Below are 21,427 nucleotides of genomic sequence, written 5' to 3' on the forward strand. Positions count from 1 at the left end.
CTATGGCAATGAGTGATTTCCAAACTAGTTCTAAAGTATAACTGTTTTTTTAACAAGGATAGGGAAACTCTTTGCTTCATGCTAAAAAAGAATAACTTCTATCATCTTTTTATTGTAAACTCCTGGATTGTACTTTTATAACATGTTATTCTTTGTAGCTTAAGACCCTTGTGAGAAGATCGTATACTTCTTCTCTGTGAACTCACGCCTCCTTGCGGCACTACAAGAAGGTTATCATCGAGGAATGTTCTTGTGGGTACTAAGGACCCCTAGGTTTTCAGCAGGGACCATCAGTGAACAGGAAACACCAACAAGTATTTGAAAGATGAGAAGCAATGTCTCCAAGAGGACACCAATGTGAAGCAAACCAGAATACACCATAAACCCTGGAAAGGCTAAGGAATTAAAGGCAACTGTCACCTCCAAAGAAAGTAATAAGAAGCTGAATTGTAAACAGAAACATTGGTTGAAAGTCAATATAAGTGGCCAAAGAATTATTGTTTTCTAACTTCTATTCTCACTGACAGTGAGTATTTATTTAGCATCACAAATAGGCATTTTCATGACACGGAAGCAATCAAGCAGCAGACAGTACTAGACAAAGCATTCTTCGTGCACTGTAATGTTAAATCTTAAAATGTGACTACTCAAATTTGTAATATTATTGCAGTAATAATTCAAACTCTTAAAGTTCAGGATCATTCTTCGTTCCTAAACTTCAAACTGAATGGTGGTAATTCCCGGCTTCAGCCTCAGGCTCACGTTGATTTTCACACTCAACCATTCAGCATCTTCCAAAGGTGTACTCAGGCACCTCTACCAGACAAGTCCAAGACTCTGGAAGCTAAACCAGAGAACCATGAGAGACACTGTACTGAAAACATCCAATTCAATGAAAGTTCACATGCTCAACAACAAGAAGCCCAGGCCCTCTCCTTGCCCAGATCAGCTGGCAGCCAGACAGATGCTCAACCCCTCCTCACAAAGAGATTAGAAGACATTTGAGAGGTTCCTTTTGCGAACGTTCCAAGTCCCACAACTTCCAATCGGCTTTGTTATGTCTCTCCTAAATATAAATAGTCAAATAAGACCAGATAATTGAGGAAAGCTTCAAATACGGAAGGAAACCAAAATAAACAGAAGCAGCCCAAAATAAACAGACCATATACAGAGAAGACAAATTTAAAAAACAAAACAAAGGGGCTGACCCAGTGGCATAATGGTTGGGTTTGCGCACTCCACTTTGGCAGCCCGGGGTTCATGGGTTCAGATCCTGGGCAGGGGCCTACACACCACTCGTCAAGCCATGCTGTAGCAGTATCCCACATACAAAGAATAGAGGAAGATTGGCACAGGTGTTAGTTCAGAGCAAATCTTCCTCAAGCAAAAAAAAAGAGGAAGAAGGGCAACAGATGTTAGCTCAGGGCCAATCTTCCTCACCAAAAAGCCAAAACACAAACAAAAAACACCCCAAAACAAAAACTATAATTGCTATCTTCCAAAAATAAGAGAAGATAATATACCCACGATATAAGAACAAAATATTTTAAAAAGGTGGGGGTGGGGACAGAGATCAAGAAAGAATGCATGAAAACTGAAAATGCAAGAAATACAATTACAAATGCAAAAGAAGAATTAGAAGATAAATCAAGAAAATTTCCCAAAAATACAATAGGTATACTCAGAGATAAAAGGTACTTGGAATAAAGATAAGAAAAAGAATCAATCTGGTTGGTTCCAGTATCTGACAAATAAGAGTTCCCGAAAGAAAAAAGAGAGAGAAGGGAAGTGAGGCACTCCTGAAGGTACAATGAAGAATACTTCCTTGAGCTAAAAAGGCCAGTTTCCAGATTAAAAGTGGCCACTTAATGGCCATAAACTGGATGTAAAATAAAAAAATAAATTTTAAAAACCACATCAACGCACAATAATGTAAACTTTCACAAAGTCAGGGATAAAGAAAAAAACTTACATGATCCCGGGGAAAAAGAATAAGCCACATACACAGTGTGTTCTCAGAAAATTCGAAGCTCCATATTTTTGATAAAGACGCCTACTCTTTAATGGAGCCTTGACCTGAAATCAAACTGAAATCAGAGACTACAAGCGCTGTCAGCTGTGGTTAATGCAGACTCTTATGGTAACAGGAGACTGTCGAAGACAAGAGCCTGAGCGAATCCTTTCTATTTTATTATATTAAAGTAAAAGCTGTGAAATACTAGTTGAAACACTTTCCTTGAAAACACTATGAATATAAACTTATCCCAGGCTAGGGTAAAAGTCTCCTTTTTTCCAAGTTACACTTTACTTTATATCTTATTGTCATTACAAAAGTGACCCACCTACTGCATTTGCAGTAAGTTCCCTTAATACGTCCTGATGGAACCTAAGTGTCAGAAGAGACACTTCTCCACGGATCGCTCACGCCCTCACGCATCTTGCTGGGTCTGTGAGAAGAGTGCAAGGCCCTGACCACTCTTTACACAGGCCGTTTCTCAGAGCTGTGTTTCTCTCAAGCTACCCTGAGCGATGAGGCAATGTCTCCCTCGGAGACAAACAGCAGGCTTGCTTACCACTTACTGTCAAAGCACCGAATTCCCCAAGCTGCAGCACAAACCCACAGTGTGTGCTGCATCCATCTAGACCATATCATGCCACTGCCACAGGATCTAGGAAGCAAGAGGGTCCTGTATAAATGATACCCATGCTATTTGCTGTGCTATGAATAATAAAAGCTTTGTCTCTTCCTGAGTCATCTTCTGCCAGTGTCCATGAAATAGTAACACACTGTAGCTTTTAGTAGGGTGTAATTCCAGACCTGAGTAAAAATTAATCTTGAGGCTATGAATACCATTTCTTATTGAAAACTGCATTTACTCACCATGTTTTTTAGGAAAGTAATTTGCTAGACTATGTATTGTAAGAAATTAAGTTTACCCATCTGAGGATATAATATACACACAGATACTGTGATTATTAACCCACTCTCTAATTGTTGACTTTATTCTATAACCTTACTAGTTCATAAGTGGCTTGGAACAATTTGAAGGCAGGCAGCATCAAGACTTTTTGCCTGTATTTCCCACTTCAGACTTCCTTGTTTATTTTTTTTATCTTTTTTTGGCGAGGAAGACTGGTCCTGAGCTAACATCCACTGCCAATCTTCCTCGTTTTGCTTGAGGAAGATTCTCCCTGAGCTAACATCTGTGCCAATCTTCCTCTATTTTGTACGTGGGATGCCACCACAGCATGGCTTGATGAGCAGTGTGTATGTACACACCTGAGACCCGAACCAGCGAACCCCATGCCACCAGGGCAGAGCATGCAAACTCAACCACTACACCACTGGGCTGGCCCCTTTCTTGTTTATTTTTAAACACAAGACAAATGTGAATTTTTTGATCAACAGAATGAGATCAAACATATCTCAACTGTGACACTGGAAGCAAGAAAATAATAAAGTAATACTTCAAAATTCTGAGAAAACTGTTTTTAACCTATAAGCCTATGCTCAGCCAAACAACCAATAAGGAACAAGGGCAGAAGAGAGACTGACTTCCAAATATGTACCTCCTAAGCACTCTCTTTCAGAAAGCTATCAGAAAACGTGCTCTACTAAAACCAGGCAGCAAACCAACAGAGACAAAAAACCGAGATCCAGGAAACTGAGACCAACAACGCAGCAAAAGGATTTCCCAGAATGACGTCAAAGGAAAGTCTCAAGACAATGGTTGTAATGTAGCTCTAAAGAGCAGAAAGGTAGAGAAATCAGGAATGAGTTCATCCCCCTCCTCCAAAAAAGGACTTGATAAATTATCTGGTACTGTGTGCATACAGAGGGGTTTTACAGTTCTAAGAGAACAGGAAGAATGAGGTACAACATATAGAAAATTAAATGAAAAAAATGAAGCAACTGTTACTTAAAAGTCAAAATTCTACAGGAAAGAACAGACAGATAATCACAGAACAGTTCTGGGCTTAGCAGTGAGAATTTACATGTAACAATGTAAGCTTTGCATAGTGATTCCACTAAAACTGTACCCGAGGACGGAGGAAGAAGCAGCGAGGTGATCTGGACAGCTAGTTGTACCAAAACAGAGAGTCAAAATATGATAATTGATAAATCAAAAAACAGCATAAAAGTGGGCAATATTTATTAAAATTCAAAGTTCACCTGTCTTCTAAGAATTCTACAGAAATATATGAACAGAAGCAAAATGGTATGTGCATAAGATATTAATTATAGCACTGTTTGTAATAATAAAAATACCAGAATCAATCTACATGTCCATCAAAAGGAAATCATTAAATATGTAAATCCACAAAATATTATACAGTCATTTAAAAAAATGATGCAGCTCTATTTGTACTGACATGAAAAGTCTTGAAGACATATAAATTAAACGAAAAAGCAGAAAGGTGTTTGCTATCATTTATGTAAAGAAAATAACTTTCTAGATAAAAGCAGCAGTATAAATATATAAAGTATAACAGTAAATACTGAAAAAAACAGCTCCAGTATTGAAAATAGTTACTTCTGAGGTATAGGACCCAGAAGGTGGGGAGGGACTGCTATTTCCCATTGTAAGCCTTTAAGCACTACAGTCATGTGCCACATAAAGACGTTTAGGTCAACAATGGAGGGCCTATATGGAGGGCACATATGATGGTGGTCCATAAGATTAGTACCATACAGCCTAGGTGTGTAGTAGGCTATACCATCTAGGTTTGTGTAGTACACTCTATGATGTTTGCACAATGACAAAATCACCTAACAATCAAGTTCTCAGAATGTAAGTCTTTCGTTAAGCAACACATGACTGTAGTTGATTTTCAAATTGTTTATGTACTATTTTGATTGAAATAATATTAACTGAAAAAATTACAAAGGCTGCAGAAGGCTAGATAATTTGAACCCTCCTATTAAAGAAAACTGAAAAGGCTCAATGAAATATAAGAAACAATTCCTAAAAAGCAAAGCCAAAGAAGATTAAGAGCATTTACCTGGCCAAGATTCAGGAGAGGGTTAAAACCCAAAGGAGTTAGAAAACCACTTGGGCACCAACTGCCCTAGAGACTATTTGCTGATGCAGAAGAGTGTCCAAGAGACGAGGTAAGCAGACAAAAGTACAATAAGGGTTGAGACCCTAACAAGCTGCGCCATAGAAGTAATGAAGAACCAGAAGTAAATCTGGCTCTAGCTTGGACTTCAGCTGAGTGATCCAAAAAATCTAAAGCTATGAAATTGAATCAAAGTTGGGCCGAGCAGAAACAAATGAAAATCTTTTCATCTTAGGCTTCAAATCATTAAAAAAATGAATAATTTTTCCAATACAATGTCTAGCACATATTCAAAGAAAATCAGCCATGCAAAGGAACAACATAACAGATACAGACCCACGCAGACTCCAAAGGCTGTCTTCTCAGAAACAGATTTTAAAATAATTATATTTACTATGGTCACATATATAAGAAAAGCTGAAAATTTCAGCAATAAGTGATTTAAGTAATACAGGTTTAAAAAAATAAGAATTCTAAAACTAAAAAATAAAATTATGAATGCACTGAACAGATTTATTAGCAGATTTTACATAAATAGAAAATAAATTAACTGGAAGATAGGTCAAAATAAGTTTCCAGAAGGAAGCAGACAAAAGGATAGTACACACAGAAGAGGATAAAAGACACAGAGTATACAATAAAAACATCAAACATAGGTTTAACTGGAGTTCTAGAAGGAGAGCAAGAGAATAGGGTACAAGCAATATTTGAAGAACTAATGGCTGAGATTTTTCCAGAACTGATGAAAACATCAATCTACAGAATCAAGAATTCCTTGCATTCTCATTCAAGGCAAATAAAACGAAATCCACACCTAGATACATCATCATGAAACAGCAGAAAACCAGAAACAAAGAAAGACTTTTAAAGCAACCAGAAAAGGAAAAAACAAAAGGCCTTCAAAAGCACAATACTTAGACTGATTTCTCAATAGTAATGGAAGCCAGAAAAGAGTAGAATGATATTTTCAATGGGTAAAAAAGACAAAAATGCAACAAAAATTGCCAACCTAGATTTCTATACCATGAGAAAATTTCGTTCACAAATGAGGATGAAATTAAAACATTTTCCAACAAACAAAAACAGAATTAGACATCAGGAGACCCATACTGAAGGCAGAAGGAAGGTTAGAGATACAAGAAGGAAAAAAAGGAACAAAGAAAATGGAAATGTCTGTGGAAGCAAGTGATCCATGGGCTCAATACTTTAGTCACCACTTGCGCAGTCTTTCTTCAGCACTCTATGGGCAGCTTCTTTTACCTGGCATTAATATCCTATTTGTCTCTAGATTCTGTGCTGTCCTTAATTGCACATCAGCAAGCAGTTCATTTCAGATTCATGTCTTTATCTAAAGATCTCATGTCCAAATTGTTAGAGACTACTGAACCAGATTTACTAAGACTTCCTATCATCCCGACTCTTGCTTTCCAAACTCCCTCTTATTAATACTAAATGAGCAAATTAACAATAAGGAATAAAATTCATTTACACTTAGTATGTAAAGTATTCATCACTTATGCTGGCATGAATAGTTAAATCAGATTATTATTACCTATTATCTTTGTAACCCCTCTCTTCCCTTTTGTAGCTTTTCCCTTAGAACTCATGTTTAGAATGTGAGCTGCAAGTCAGACCACCTGAGTTAAGTCCTGAGCCCAACTTTTATTAGCTGTACGTCATGGGTAGCATATTTAATGTCTTCAGGCTTCACTTTCCACAGCAGCAGCACAGCAGTAATTGTTATTTTTCACACAGAGTTATTTCAAGAATTAAGATGAAAGGAAATATACATGGAAAGCACTCAGTACAGTACCTGGCACATAAGCATTCAATATACACTAAAAACAGATTTCTTCAGGAAAAAAGGTACACAGAATACACATTTTAAAAGGTATGAATTTTAGAAATTATTAATTTTTATAATTATTTTTAATAATTTTATAATAATAACTAATTACTTAAAAACAGAGAAAACACATACTTGACTAAATCTATTCTGTTATTGATGGCAGCCCAATGGAGGAGGGTAACATTTTCCTTGTCTGGTTGCCGTACATCATAACCTGCTTCCACCAATTCTCGGCAGCGTTCATATATTCCATATCTTGACAAGAAAGAAAAGAGAGGCGATTGTTACTACTTTTGACAAGAAATTTAAAGCTCAAAATAACATTTCCAGAAGAAAAAAATGCTCCGTTTTGATACATGGAAATCAAAATGGATTTCTCAACATAAAATGTCACTTTAAAATATCAATATTCCAACAGTTTTTACTAATCCATTTTACCGTTTTAAATGTCTCATGTATAAGAATGCACTATCTCATTAAGTAGAAGGGAAAATGACACTAGAAATAAAAAGTCTATCAGTCGCTTATTTTTGTTAGTATCACCACTTATTCCACAAAACACTTAAGGCTGTTTATAAAAATACATATAATTATGTTAAAACATACTAAATAGTAAAAAAGCAGTAACAAAGAGCATACCAATGATTTAGAAGAACATCAAGAAAGGACATTTTATAAGCCTCAGGTTTCTTTATTTACAAATTCAACTTTGATATTCCTGAAGGCAAATAAAAAAGAATGCGTGGGGCTGGGAAGAGGGGTGGGTGGGGAGGAGTCCTGTGCGTTCAAGCCCACTGGGAGCATTCTAGGAAAGACGCTGCTATTTGATAAAGAGGAGAGGTGCATGCGGAGAGCCCGATCCCTCCCTCCCTGTCTGCCCTTGGTCCTTGTGTGGCAGCATACTTTTGTTGTTGTTGTTGTTATTGAGGAAGATTAGCCCTGAGCTAAGATCTGTGCCAATCTTCCTCCACTTTATATGTGGGTTGCTGCCACAGCATGGCTGACGAGTGGTGTAGGTCTGTACCCAAGATCAGAACCTGCGAACCTGGACCACTGAAGTGGAGTGCACAGAACTTAACCACTATGCCACAAGGCTGGCCCCCAGCATAATATTTTTTAAACTTTTTATTACAGAAATTTTGAAGCACAAGCAAAAGTAAAGAGAATAGTATGATAAATCACTAAGAATCCATCATGGAGCCTCAGGAACCATCAATTTTATCCTAGACAAAATATTGGGTCCTTGGAAATATGAGACACAAACACAAACTTAAATGAGCTTTGACCATATCTGTAATTTGTTAATCAGAGTGGTCTCCAAAATGGGGAAGGCACACTGCAGGGTGAGGCTGGGGGAAGGGTGGCACAATATTGGGACACTAGAAGCAAATATTAAAACTTCTACCTATATTCATGTGTTAGCTAATAGAGAAAGAAATTAAGCTTCATTAATATTTAATACAGCCTTCACACTGCTGCCCTTACCAGCTCTGTACACACACACATGCACAAGGTAATCAACCTAAGAGAAGGGCAAGAGTTCCACAATGGACAGGCGATGACAGTGGTGCCTTCAGTTCTTTTCTTTTTCAGGAAATTCTTTACATGTGCCCAATAAGTGAACTAGGCATATTACCTTAATGAGTAGAATCTACCTTGCACTTTGAATAAGTGACCATGAAAATCTTTTTAACCACACAGATGTTTCAAATTTGCTGGCTTCTCAGGAGAGGTGGGGGGAGGGGGGTTAGTGATGGCAAATGACTGAGTAGTATGCTATCAACTATACGCTCTTAAGAAGGGTAAAGATATTTAGTCTGTCCCCCTTCAAGGCAAAGGGGATTTTTCAGACACAGTGAGAAAGTAAGTACTTTTATTTCAGAAAAATACCTGCTCTAAAGAGAGTATTTTTTAAAAAATATGTTTGTAAATGTTTCCATCATTATATAATATAGTTTCTGAAAGATCTAAATACATTACCTATAAAAACCTTCTCATGTGGACACACTAAAAACTTTTGAAACAATTTTCTAACATGTGTGAACCCATTTGTTGTAATTACTAAAACGTCAAAACCTGATTAGTTTGCAAGAACTGTCATCAGAAAATGGATATTTACAAGGTAAAATTCAGTAAAATCTTTGCTTAAAGTAATTACTGTGACTTAGTAAATACAGCATACATTGTAACTTTCCTATTAGGGAATTATGTATCTTTGTGAGGTTAACGTTTTTCAGCAAAACAAACAAATCATTAAGACAAAGTATCCAAATAAAATAATTTAGGATCAGATTTCCATATGGTTGCAGCATAAAATATTAAACCATCTAAAATAATAATGAGGAAGCACATTTAATTATACTACTCTCACTGTAAATAAGATTAATGAGAGACATTAAAGACCTAAAAGTTAATCTACAAATTCAATGAAATTCTAATTAAAATCCCAAATGAATATCTCACGAACTGGTCCCAAGTAGAACCCTAAAATTCATTTATGAGAGTAAAAGGCCAAGAACAGCATAGACAATGCTGACAATTAAGAAATAACTGAAACGCTTTGGTACTATATAAGATAAAACAAACTGAAGAGAAAACAGTATTTAGAAATGGACTACAGAGTGACATCAGCATCATGGGGGAATATGACATCCATCATTTTGTCCTCCTCCAACAATATTTGGCATCTATCCACAAACAAAAGTGTCTCTGCGGCAGCTGTGGGATCAAGCACCATATTCCAAGGGAGCTGTGGGGGCAGCTCACATAAAAGAACTAGAACACATATCCTAGTTGGGATATACAACCATGTACTTGGGGCTTTGGCGAGGGGGTAAAAAAAGAGGAAGATCAGCAACAGATGTTAGCTCAGGGCAAATCTTTCTCTGGAGAAAAAGAAAAGTTTTTTTTTTTTCTTTTAAGAGGAAAGATGCTGGAGTATATTTGCTGATAGAAGTGATGCATTAGGGTGAGGGAGATTAATGACAAAGGATAGAAAGGAAATATCAAAAGGAATAAAACCTCAAAAGGGAAAAATGAAAGTCAGGCAGTGTAATTTGTTTGCTAAATACAGTTGGAACAATGTGCTTTGATTTTCGACATAACATTCAAAAAGGTAGGGTGACGTCAGTGGGCTAAGGACCTCCGAAAGTTTGCCTCTCCACAAAAGTAATGAAAAAACTGAAAAAAACTGTCAGAATTAACTTTTTCAGACCTCTGGAAATTAGCAGAAGGCTTTCAGCAATCTAAGGAACATTTAGTCAAAAAATCAGCTGAATTTCAGTTAGAATACTGAACTGCGCAGTGTTTTAATATATCATAGCCCCATCCTCTGCATCCAGTATCCTTGAAAAATAAGTGTGTATTCCTGGTACTGGTGCCAGAGTGAGCAGAACCAGGATGGAATTCTTTCAAAGCCTCATGCCCAAAGAGGAGTCATTATTTGACCTGTCTGGTGGTTCCCCAGAAGAGTTCACTTGAAAGGCTTATCTATCAGACCTCACCCAAATTCAATTAAAAGCTTTCCTGGGGAGTGTTTGCTGAATATCTTAACATCACAGTTGCTTCAGAGGATGGATAACAGTTGGAACAAACAACAGAAAAACCCAAAAGCTTAAAACCAAAAGCTGAGGAATCCATAGGGGTTTTGAAAAGCTTGGATATATTCTTGGGAATCTAGAAGACCATGCACACGTGTAAGGTGGTGGCACATGTTCAACAAAGACCTGAGAAGGCCCTAAGCTCTCGCCTGACTGACCTCGAGGTTCTGTGCAAGCAGAAAGTGAAGGCTAAGGCAGAGCTGTAAGCTGTCAGTGTTGAGTGGCCCAACATTCACAGAGACCCTTAGCAAAGATCAAGACTCACCGGTTCCAGGGATTTAAGAAGTCTCTATCCAATCATCAGCTGACCACTAACTAACCGAGTAGAGATTTCAGTGGCCACACATGACAAAGATACAGACTTTACAGAATTAGTTTAGAAATGTCACAAACAACAAACAACCCTGGAAGAACCTGGTATCCAGAATTGTCACATTATATTATTTGAACAGTTTTCAAGAAAAAATTACAAGACATGCAAAGGAACAAGAAAGTATAACCCATAAGGGGGTAGAGGAGAAGCAATTAATAGAAACTGTCCCTAAGGAATCCCAGACATCACAAAGACTTTAAATTAGCTATTTTAAATTTGTACAAAGAACTAAATGAAACCATGTCTAAAAACCTACATATGAAAAGAGTATCTCACAGACATTGTTATAGAGGATATCAACAAAGAGAAAGAAACTGTGTTCATATTTCACTTAAAATACAGATGTCAAAGAAGAAAACTATAACAAAAAACTTACTGTGTAGCCTTGACTATGTCCCATGTGCTGTAATCATCAATATGAGTTTTCCGTCCAAGAGGTTCACCATATCCATGGTTATAATGGCTTTGGGGTTTGATTTCCTGTTAAAGAGAAAATCACAGAGCCAAGAATTGAGAAAAGACATGCAGGAAACATTTCAATATTTTACTACTGCTTTTGTGCTGTTTTGAGAACGCTCATTATTGAAATGATTAAGTTTTACCTTATTCTGAAGTCTGTTAGAAAAAAAGCATGTTCAAATAGCTCTACCTTAGTATACACTCTCAAAACAGAAAAGCTGCAAGACTAGAAATTATTGAAAAACTGGTAACTGAAATTCATCTTTAGCTCCATAGAACTCTCTTACTTCTTCATCAAATCAACTCTCATTTCCTCAGACCAATTTTTCTATTATTTCGCATAACCCCTAGGCTCTAACACTCTACTTTAAAACCTTCATCACATGCCAAATCAACTCTCAGGTCCTAAAGAAAGGAAACCAGAGAGATGATTGTCCTATTCTTCTCAGCCGTTATCGTTCCTTATCCTCCTCCATGCTGACAGCTTGCTGAGCATCTACCCTTGGGTGAAGAAAGAACACCGAGGCAGCTCTCATAAAACACGAACCCACTTGAGAAGTTCTAAAAACATCACCCTTAAGGAAACGAATTTTTAACATAAAAATTTAATCAAGAGTTTTACAAAATATTACATCAATTCAAAGGTTACATGCTGTGTGCAATTTTCTATTTAAAATACAAAACTTGCTGTGCATAGTCAGCTAAGATACAATTATGTTCCTTTTATATAAAAACAGAAAAATTGAGTATGTCTGGTTCTGATATCATCCATTCAAATTTCTATGATTATCTTTCCCTCATACACACTCGCACACACAAAAGTAAATATAAATAAAAGGATAAGTCATAACAAGATATTGGAAAGAATTCAATCCTTAGAACAATCCATGCTCTCTTGGCCACTGATATTTAATAATACAAATTTTAATGGAGGAAAAAGGCTATTATCTTTAGATTAGCCATTCAGTTTGTGTGAGAATTCCAAAACTAATTTGTTTGAGCTATAAATTTAGAAGACTATCAATCTGAGTATTTTCAATGAAGGAAATTAAAAAGTTTCACAAAAGCAAATTCTGCTTAGTATATATAACATTTCAGCAGATAAATGCTTAGTTCCTTATGAAAATGGTACAGCCAATATTAAAATACCACAGTAATGATTATAAATCCACTTAGCAGAAGAAAGAAAATAGACATCAATTTTAAGCTGAGACTCACAACATACATACTGCATATACTTTACTAAGCGACTTTCTAAGAGATTGTTCCCAGACTCCTTTAAAATATACTCAGTTAAATTTCAACAAGAGGTATAATATTTTAGATATGTGCAATATTCTGAGTAACTAATAAGCAAAATACATAAAACTTCCCTTTTTAATTTTTTAAAACCTTTTCTATTTAATTTGTCCACTGAATTCCAGGTCTCAACTTCTCTATGCTCTACATTCAGTGGAGCGAAGTGAAGAAAGACACTTCTCAGACCAGTAACACTTCTTTCTTTCTAAATGTTCTTTTCTAATTTTATTCTCCCCTACCACAAGGAAAATACTTTTTTAAACTTTGACTCTGACTTTTATAGGGCTATAAGACACCTTAAGGAAAATAAAAACCTGGTTATGGTTTACAAGCAGAACAGAATAACATATCTGACAGAACCTGTATTGAGAGCCTGCTATGCATAAAGCACTCTACAATGTACTGAGACTCCAAGCCAGACCAGAGTGAGGCCAGGGCAAAGTTTAAGGAGGTGCCAAAAATCTCAGTAATGAAGATAAAAAAATATTTTAATGGATTATCTTCTAAAAATCAAAACCAATACAAAAAAATCCCAAATATCACCATTTTAACTACAGACAGCATCAGTATGGCTGATTTTTCCTTTGCACCAGGCTCCACTGGGGCTCGGAGCAGCACTGCAAACATGTACCAAATACGGTCTCCTGCCCTCAAGGACCTGACAAACCAGAGCAGAAGAACAAAGTAGACAAGAAACAGAAGTCAAATATTAGAAGCGAGAGCTTTCCAATAATACATTAAAATCTAAATAAAGACAATATACCGTCCACAAAGTAATAACATAACTTTACAAGCTCTTTCAATTTGAAAATCAGCTAGGGCAAATTGCTCTTCTAAGGACAAATACATTGCTTTTACAGGCAAATAATGAATATTCACAAAATAAAAAGTAAGTCTCTCTTTAAGGCTTACCATTGCACTGCTTTCATATGACTTTAATTTTATTTTTACCCCCAGAGTCTTCACTTACTGTACATGATGATTAAATTGTATTCTCAGTTTCTCTACAGTCCATTTTGTTTCACTGACACTGCCAAATGTGACCTCTCAAATGTACTAGAAATTGGACTTTTTTTTTCCTGCAACATTTTAAAATTAAACCTATACTAGTATCTAGTTTATCCCATCTCCAAGGATTGTTTCTTTGTTTTTACTTTTTAGTAAAAGAAGTCTGATCTTTTAAAAGATGGATTTACATAGAGTGATTCTAGAGAGGAGGAGTTACTCCCACTAAAAGGTAGAAGAAACGGTGTAAGGAAATCGCTGATCTGTTTTATCTGATCTTGTTACCAAAAGAAAAAGAAATTATAATATGAAAATTTTTCTTACTTTTAAACAGATTGGAAACTGAGTCATCTCTAGAACTAGTAAGCTGTCAATGTGACAAACGACAATACTCTCTGTCAAGATCACCATCACTACCACTAGGCTTAGGAATAATAACTGTAATTTGTAAACTTTAAAAACAAAAAATGTAAAAAATACTGTGTTGATATAAATAAGTATATCTTATAAATGTATAGATATTAATTTTTTATTACAAAGTTACTATCATAACAGATACATTTTCAACATACAAATATTTAATTAATGACACTCTTTAAAATTCTATCATTTTCCCTTGATTTTAATGGGAACCAAGAAGCAATTTAATTGATACTTCTACCAAGAAAAGTAATACTAATTTAAATATATATACATACGTCATTGTAACTTTTAAGAATGCAGTAGTCATGCATCACTGAACGTTTCAGTCAACAATGGACTGCATATACAACAGTGGTCCCATCAGATTAGTACCATATAGGCTAGGTGTATAGGAGGCTATACCATCTAGGTCCGTGTAAGTACACTCAAGGATGTTGACCACAAAATCACCTATCGACGCATTTCTCAGAATGTATCCCCACCATTAAGCAATGCATGACTGTAATTCCTTTAGAAGTAGCTTGGTGTAATAGAAGAAGTCCCAGACTGAGAGGCTATTGAATTGAAAGTCTGCCACTCTCTTATCTGGGCTATAACTCAGCAAGGCAATCAACTGTACTGTAAGATTCAGGTCGCTTACTGGTAAAAAGAGGACAATTAAGATGAGCATAGAGGTCCTCTGAGGTGTCTCAAGGACCAACATCAAGGCATCCATGGCTCCATGGTTTCAGCCCCACTCAATTCATTCCCTTCTTAAGCAACACACTTTGTTATTTATCCTGTTTTTAGATACTGGGGCTTTACATAAGATTTCTTTAATTAATAAAAGAGATTCAGGTGCTTTTTTAAAAAGTTCAAAAACTACTAGAAGTCCTCCAAGATCCCTTCTAAGGCTAACATACAATGATTTTATATATGGGAATAAAGAAATTACAGCCACTAGGAAGATCCTTAAAGAACGAAAGGTTTTTACAGCCTTGATAGTTGTTAAGAGAACTGGAAGGAGAAAAGGCACCTCCAAAATCTGCTGTTGAAATGATAGGAACGAGAAGAGCTGGGAGAAGCTCAGCTGCTATACACTGCTGCTAAGAGACATCAATGTGACAGAACTCAAACTTACACAGCAGGTATAGGCAAACACTGGCTTGTACGTCAAGAAGATAGATGCCATAATACATGTTTATTCACATGCCCAGGTGGAATTATATAACCAATCAACTAGTTACCAAGTGTCTGTGTGCAATCTAGTTAACCTTTTTGAAATGCTAGATCTATTAAACCTTTAGTTTACATTCATTTTAAAAAAGAGAGGGAGGCAGCATTGACCAAAGAATCCTCTATGGCCTAGAGCTTATTAGTTTATTACCAACTAAATATGACGTTTTATAAGTGCTTTATCAAAAAATCCTCCATTAATCGGTTCTACGGTAGAATATACTGAAAGAATAAAGATGCAAGAAGAGTAAATTCAGGAATATTCAGAAAGAAGGGTAAGAGAAGGGACTTGCCCTACCATCAATTACAATATATTAGAAAGCAAACCAATGTAAAAATAAGAGCATTGCAGTAATCAACAGTCACAGCATGGAACAGAGCTTGAAGGAGAATTAGAATCAGGAGAAAAAGATAAACAGCATTGTTTAACAACAGGGATATGTTCTGAGAGATGTGCCGTTAGACGATTCTGTCACTGTGCTAACATCACAGAGGGTACTTACACAAACCCAGATGGTATAGCCTACTACACACCTTGCTATACGGTACTAATCTTAGGGGATCACCATTGTATATGCAGTTCGTAACAGAATGAAGCACTGTTATGCGGCACATAACTATATTATTCAATAAATGATATAAATGGACAAATGGCTAGCCATTTGCGATAAAAAAAATTCAGTGGGCTCCAACAGAGAAGGATGGTGTCCTTGATGGAAAGAAGTCAACAAATACAGCCACAGATATAGTTTCTTTAACAGCAGATGATACTGAAAAAATAGGGCCACACAAAGCAGAATTCAGGGTAGCAGGCTCCCAGGAGGCTTCTCAGGTCAGCCACACTCCCCATGAGAACACAAAGATGACTATGCCATTCTCCTGGCGAGAGAAGCACGCACCCTCTCGTTCTTGGGGAGTCTTTGCGCCCCACTGGACTCTCCTGACTGTCCGGGAGACTCTGGCCATATGCCTGGTGCTCACCAGTTCTAAATAACTTGTTCAAAACAGCTCCAGGACTTTTCCAAATGTTCACTGCAACGCAAGGCAAACTGCAGATCAACTTCCCAGGCTTCCCAGAGATGCGACTCTCCCCTGGCAGGACCAGGCCTCAGTCTGCCTAAAGGCTCCTCCTACAGACTCCCACTTCACTTCTTATATCAGATAACTTCCAGCCAGACCAAAGATTCAAATATAAGAATATTGGCTATAACAGTCCTAATGTAAAAAATTAAATTAAATTAAATTAAAAATCTGAGAAAAGCATGAAAAACACCACATTTGAAAAATAGGCTTGAGGCCCACCCGGTGGCAGAGTGGTTAAGTTTGCACACTCCGCTTCAGCGGCCCAGGGTTTCGCAGGTTTGGATCCTGGGCGCGGACATGGCACCGCTCATTAGGCCATGTTGAGACGGCATCACACATGCCACAACTAGAAGGACCCACAACTAAAATATACAACTGTGTACTGGGGGGATTTGGGGAGAAAAAGCAATTAAAAAAAAAAAGAAAGAAAGAAAAATAGGCAAAAGATATGAAGATAATTCCAAGAGGGCCAAATACAACAGGGCAAATATATGCATGCAAAGACGCCATAATCCTAAATTAACCAAACAAATGCATTTCTAAACCACAAAAAAAAGAGGGAGAGAAATCAATTCAATAAAATTCAAGGGCACACACATGTTACCTACAAGACACATGTTACCCACCTGCCTTTGGTGCATAGCCCACATACATAGGTGAATTAGCAAACAGCAGGGCTCAAGCATATGTTTACGACTTGCACTATGTAAATACCTGCTGTCAGGTATCATTCTAACAGGCTGGACTCTGAATCAAAAAGCTAACTATACTTATATAATTTTGACCTGCTCAAAATTAATTCCATTAAATGTGTAAGATGAAATTAGAGCACTTTCATAAAGGGTTGCTAACAAGAAGAAGACAGGAAAGGAAAAAAGTCTCCATGAATACTTGAATCATTTTTAAGTCCAAGCTAAAATTGATGAGCGAAATGTGAGACCTTCTTAAAAACTGCAATAGTGATGAACCAAACTCTCGGGATACCGTAAGGATTTTTAAAAAGGAATACTGATTATACAGAATGAAAAGAAAGACAGCATAAGCACCAAACACACATAACCACGTGAACAATGAATGATAAGGAAAACCACTAGAAAATTATAGCTTTCTTTAAAAATGTATTTAGTTGACAGTGCCAGCAGATGGCATTACACTCAAGACAGAATCCTTTACTAACCTATTTGACGCACCCACTGTAAGGGAAAATTGGACAAAAATGATTTGGTTATATAATGGAAAGATTTTTGAATCAATTTTCTTAGTCAGCAATAGGTTTCTTATACATTATGTATTCTGCTGTGGTCCCCGATCCCTGGCTAAAATTATATGATTGTTGTTTCTAATAAACATAGTCCAACTTCAGGCACAGGTTCTCTTTACGCTGTAGTACTACCATAGCTTCAATCCAAACTATCAAATTAACCTTGACTGCTTCCAACAAATTTTAGACTAGGAAAATAATCATCACCTTCCAGCTTCTTTAAAAACTGGTTTTCACTTCATTTTCTTCTAGCATTAATCCATATGTATACACATATTTGTAACAATATACATAAATTTGGTATACTTTTTTTTCCACAGACATTTGATGAACAAATGCCAATATGTCTATTTTTCTCCATCTCCTATCTTTTTAAAAATAAATTTTAATTTTAGAATTCTTATTTAGGGTAGTTTAAGATTTACAAAACCAATGCAGAGTTCCCATATTTCACAATCCAGTTTCCTCCATTGTTAACATCTAACATCAGTATGGTACATTTGTTACAATTAATGAACCAATAATGATACATTATTATTAACTGAAGACTATACTTTATTCAGATTTCCTTAGTTTTTACAAAATGTCCTTCTTGTGTTCCAGGATATCATCTAGGATATCATATTTAAGTTGGCATGACTCCCTAGGCTCCTCTTGGCTATGACAATTTCTCGGATCTTCCTTGTTTTTGATGACCTTGACAGTTCTGGAACTAGTCAGGTATTTTGTAGAATGACCCTCAACTGGGACATGCCTGATGTTTTTTTCATTACTAAACTGGAGTTGTGTTTTTATGAGGAAGTGTTTTTTAATTTAGCTTAATTTTGAAAATCTCTTTCAACACTGCTATACAATCTTTATTTGCCCAAATGTTTATATATTTTCACAGTCTGTAATCATAGTACTCATATTTTTTACATTCTTCCCTTTTACATTTCTTCATGCCATTACACATAGTTTTTATAAGTACTGTTTTTAACCATTGCAAAATATTAAACTGATATATTGAAACATACTGGAATATTTCCCAATCACTGAACATTCAAGCTATTCTTAGATTTCCTAACTAAACTCAGACATTGTTTCTTAGGCATTCCTCTTATACGTCCTCCCCCAACATTCCCTTCACCATCAGACTGTGAGCTACGACAGGGCAAGAGCCCTATCTTGACCATGTGTTCTCCCAGTGCATGGCACACACAGGGCTTGGTAACATTAGTGCCGTTAAACGAAATGAAAAAATGGATAGATTTTCCTATTAAAAACACTTCAACTCATTTAACATTTCTTCTTTTCAACTGGAGGAAGCTTCCTGGAGAGGGATTCTTAAAGGGTATGAATGTTTTTATGGTTCTTGATACAGTATCTAAATTGTTTTGCAAAAGGATTATATTTGTAATCCCATCAGCAATATATGACCAACCATGTCCCCATAAACTCACTGGCACTAGGTGTTATTTTTAATTCTCCTCTAACTTAAATAGATTAAATAATACTTGAAATTTCAACTTTAAATATATGTTCCTATTCTAGTTCGTCTTTTGAGAACTGCTTGCTCTTATCCTTTGACCATTTTATTCTATATGAGTCCTAAAATTTGTTTAATATGTTTCAGTCAAATTTTTCTGTATAGAGAAGATTAGATATTAATCTTTTTCATACTGATCTAAACACTTCTGTTCCATTTTTAGAGTTATCTGTGCTTTTAATATATTTCCAGGATTACACTTTTTATAGTCACATATATTAATCTTTTTCTTGGGCTTTTTTGGTCTTGACTTTTATATTTAAAATTACTATAATCATTAGTGCTACCCACCAAACATTTCCAGTTCTCTTCCCAAGCATATGGTTGGATTGTATGCCCTTAGCCCCTTGAAAGTTGAGTCCAAGTAATTTTTTTTTTTTAACCAAGAGAATATGAATGAAAGAGAAATGTTGCTCTCAGAGAACAGGTTTTAAGAGCCAGTATGCAATTCTTCACTTTCTCTTTCCTTCTGCTACGGAAAATGGCAATGTTCCAGAGAGCGGATAATCAGTGTGGGTCCTAAAGCAGCCATTATTCAACCCACAATGCATGTGTACTAAACCACTAACATGTAAGCCACTAAGATTTCAGGGTTGCTACTGCAGCAAAACCTAGTTTATCCTGACTAATACAACTCAGAGTTATTTGGTAAGTGGTATGCATTAGGGGATCTATGTAAACCATTTCCATTGTATTTTAGAGCTGGTTATAACTAGTATATGGCAGTACTACCAATGTTCAGATTTATGTTTGTATCTGACCACATTGTTAAAAATATAAACTCTGATTTTTAACAATCTCTTTGAATACTCTAAGAATATAATCAAATCTCCTGCAATTAAGTGTGGTCTTTCATTTCCATGGCAAATGGCATTGGCAACCACATCAAATACAAGATTGGAAAAATTAATAATAACAATACATCCTTATTTCCTTGTATTTTTTTCCATTTAAAAAAGACAATGCCTTTATTGTTTCTCCATTGTATATAAAGTTGTTAAATTGTCCTTATTCAAACACATTCCAGAGAATGAATAGCACTGCATGTGGATATAAATGCCCACTTATCACACCCTTGCATTACTGAATATGTCTGACTTCGTATTTCACTTGAGATTAAGTCTCAATTTTGTCCTCCAACTATAGGATTCTGACTAACATCATTTTAATACACCTCCTAGTCGGACTAAAAATCTTACGGAAGTCATCTACTCTCCCTTCTGCCCTTCACATACACAGTCAACTCTTCTTACCAGCAACCCAATCTCAAGTCCTGGCCACATTTCCAACTAGGCCCCAGAGAGCTGGGGCAGACACAAAATGTCCCATTTCTGGAAAATTCTGAAGTAGTACCTTTTAAGTGTTGTACGTTATTTTGTTACTTTGTTATTTAACTGTATGAGTCACAAGCACATGTAAATTAAGTTATTTAAATTTAATTACCCAAATACAAATGTGGGTGGCAAAGAAACACTTATACATCCTAAAAGAAGGAATGCACAAATCCCATCTTCAATTGAGAATAAACAAAGGCACTTAGGCATCTAGTTCAGCAGGCAATAGAGAATCAATTGAGGAATTTTGAGCAAGGAAGTAACAGGATTAGATATGTAATTTTAAAGGATCATCTAATGATATTTTTTCCTTCTCACCACCTCCACAACATATTCTTCCTCCTTCCTGTCCTATTTACTAAAAGGCACTTCCAACTATCAAAATGTCCAAGCTAAAAACTCACTCAACCTTCACTCAGTCTCCCAAAATTTCAGGTGTAATTAATCAGTTACCACGTCTTACTACTACTACTTTTCTCAAAACAAATCCCTATCAGTCCTTTTCTGTTTTGCCTCTACAATATTCTCTCAAAAAATGGTCTGTCCACATTGCTGTTCCAATCACTCTCCTGCTTAAAATCCTTAAAATTATGCATATATGGTAAAGTGAGAACATTTCAGCAATCCTACAAAGTCACATGACCTGGTGCGAGCTTACTTTTTCCAGTTTTAGTATCCAGCATTCCCTTCTAAGCATCCTACATGTTTACATAAACCAATCTCCAAAAAGTCACGTCCTTTAAAAACCTCAGTATCTTTTTGCTCATGTGAGCTCTTTTGCTCAGAAGGCGCACCCCACCTGCCTCAGAGTCAGTAAACTTTTACAAATCCTTCAATTCACAAGTCACACGTCACCACAGCCTTCCCTGCTTCCCTCAGGCAGAGTTAACTGTCCTGTTGTCTGTGTTCCTATTGCTATGCAAACAAATTACGCAAAA

General features: G+C 36.3%; 1 protein-coding gene across 2 annotated transcripts in view; it reads right to left on the reverse strand.

Annotated features, from left to right (window-relative positions):
* ZDHHC17 (zinc finger DHHC-type palmitoyltransferase 17) overlaps window positions 1-21,427 on the reverse strand; it is a 109,086-nt gene that overhangs the window by 75,237 nt on the left and 12,422 nt on the right. For both annotated transcript variants that reach the window (XM_046646108.1, XM_046646107.1), the window contains exons 2-3: window positions 11,259-11,362; window positions 7,043-7,165 (exon numbers count right to left, since the gene is read on the reverse strand). In XM_046646108.1, coding sequence (XP_046502064.1) covers window positions 7,043-7,165; window positions 11,259-11,362 — 227 coding nt within the window. The remainder of the gene's footprint in view (window positions 1-7,042; window positions 7,166-11,258; window positions 11,363-21,427) is intronic.

The sequence above is a fragment of the Equus quagga genome, chromosome 19 (genome assembly GCF_021613505.1).
Source record: "Equus quagga isolate Etosha38 chromosome 19, UCLA_HA_Equagga_1.0, whole genome shotgun sequence".
Taxonomy (NCBI): Eukaryota; Metazoa; Chordata; class Mammalia; order Perissodactyla; family Equidae; genus Equus; species Equus quagga.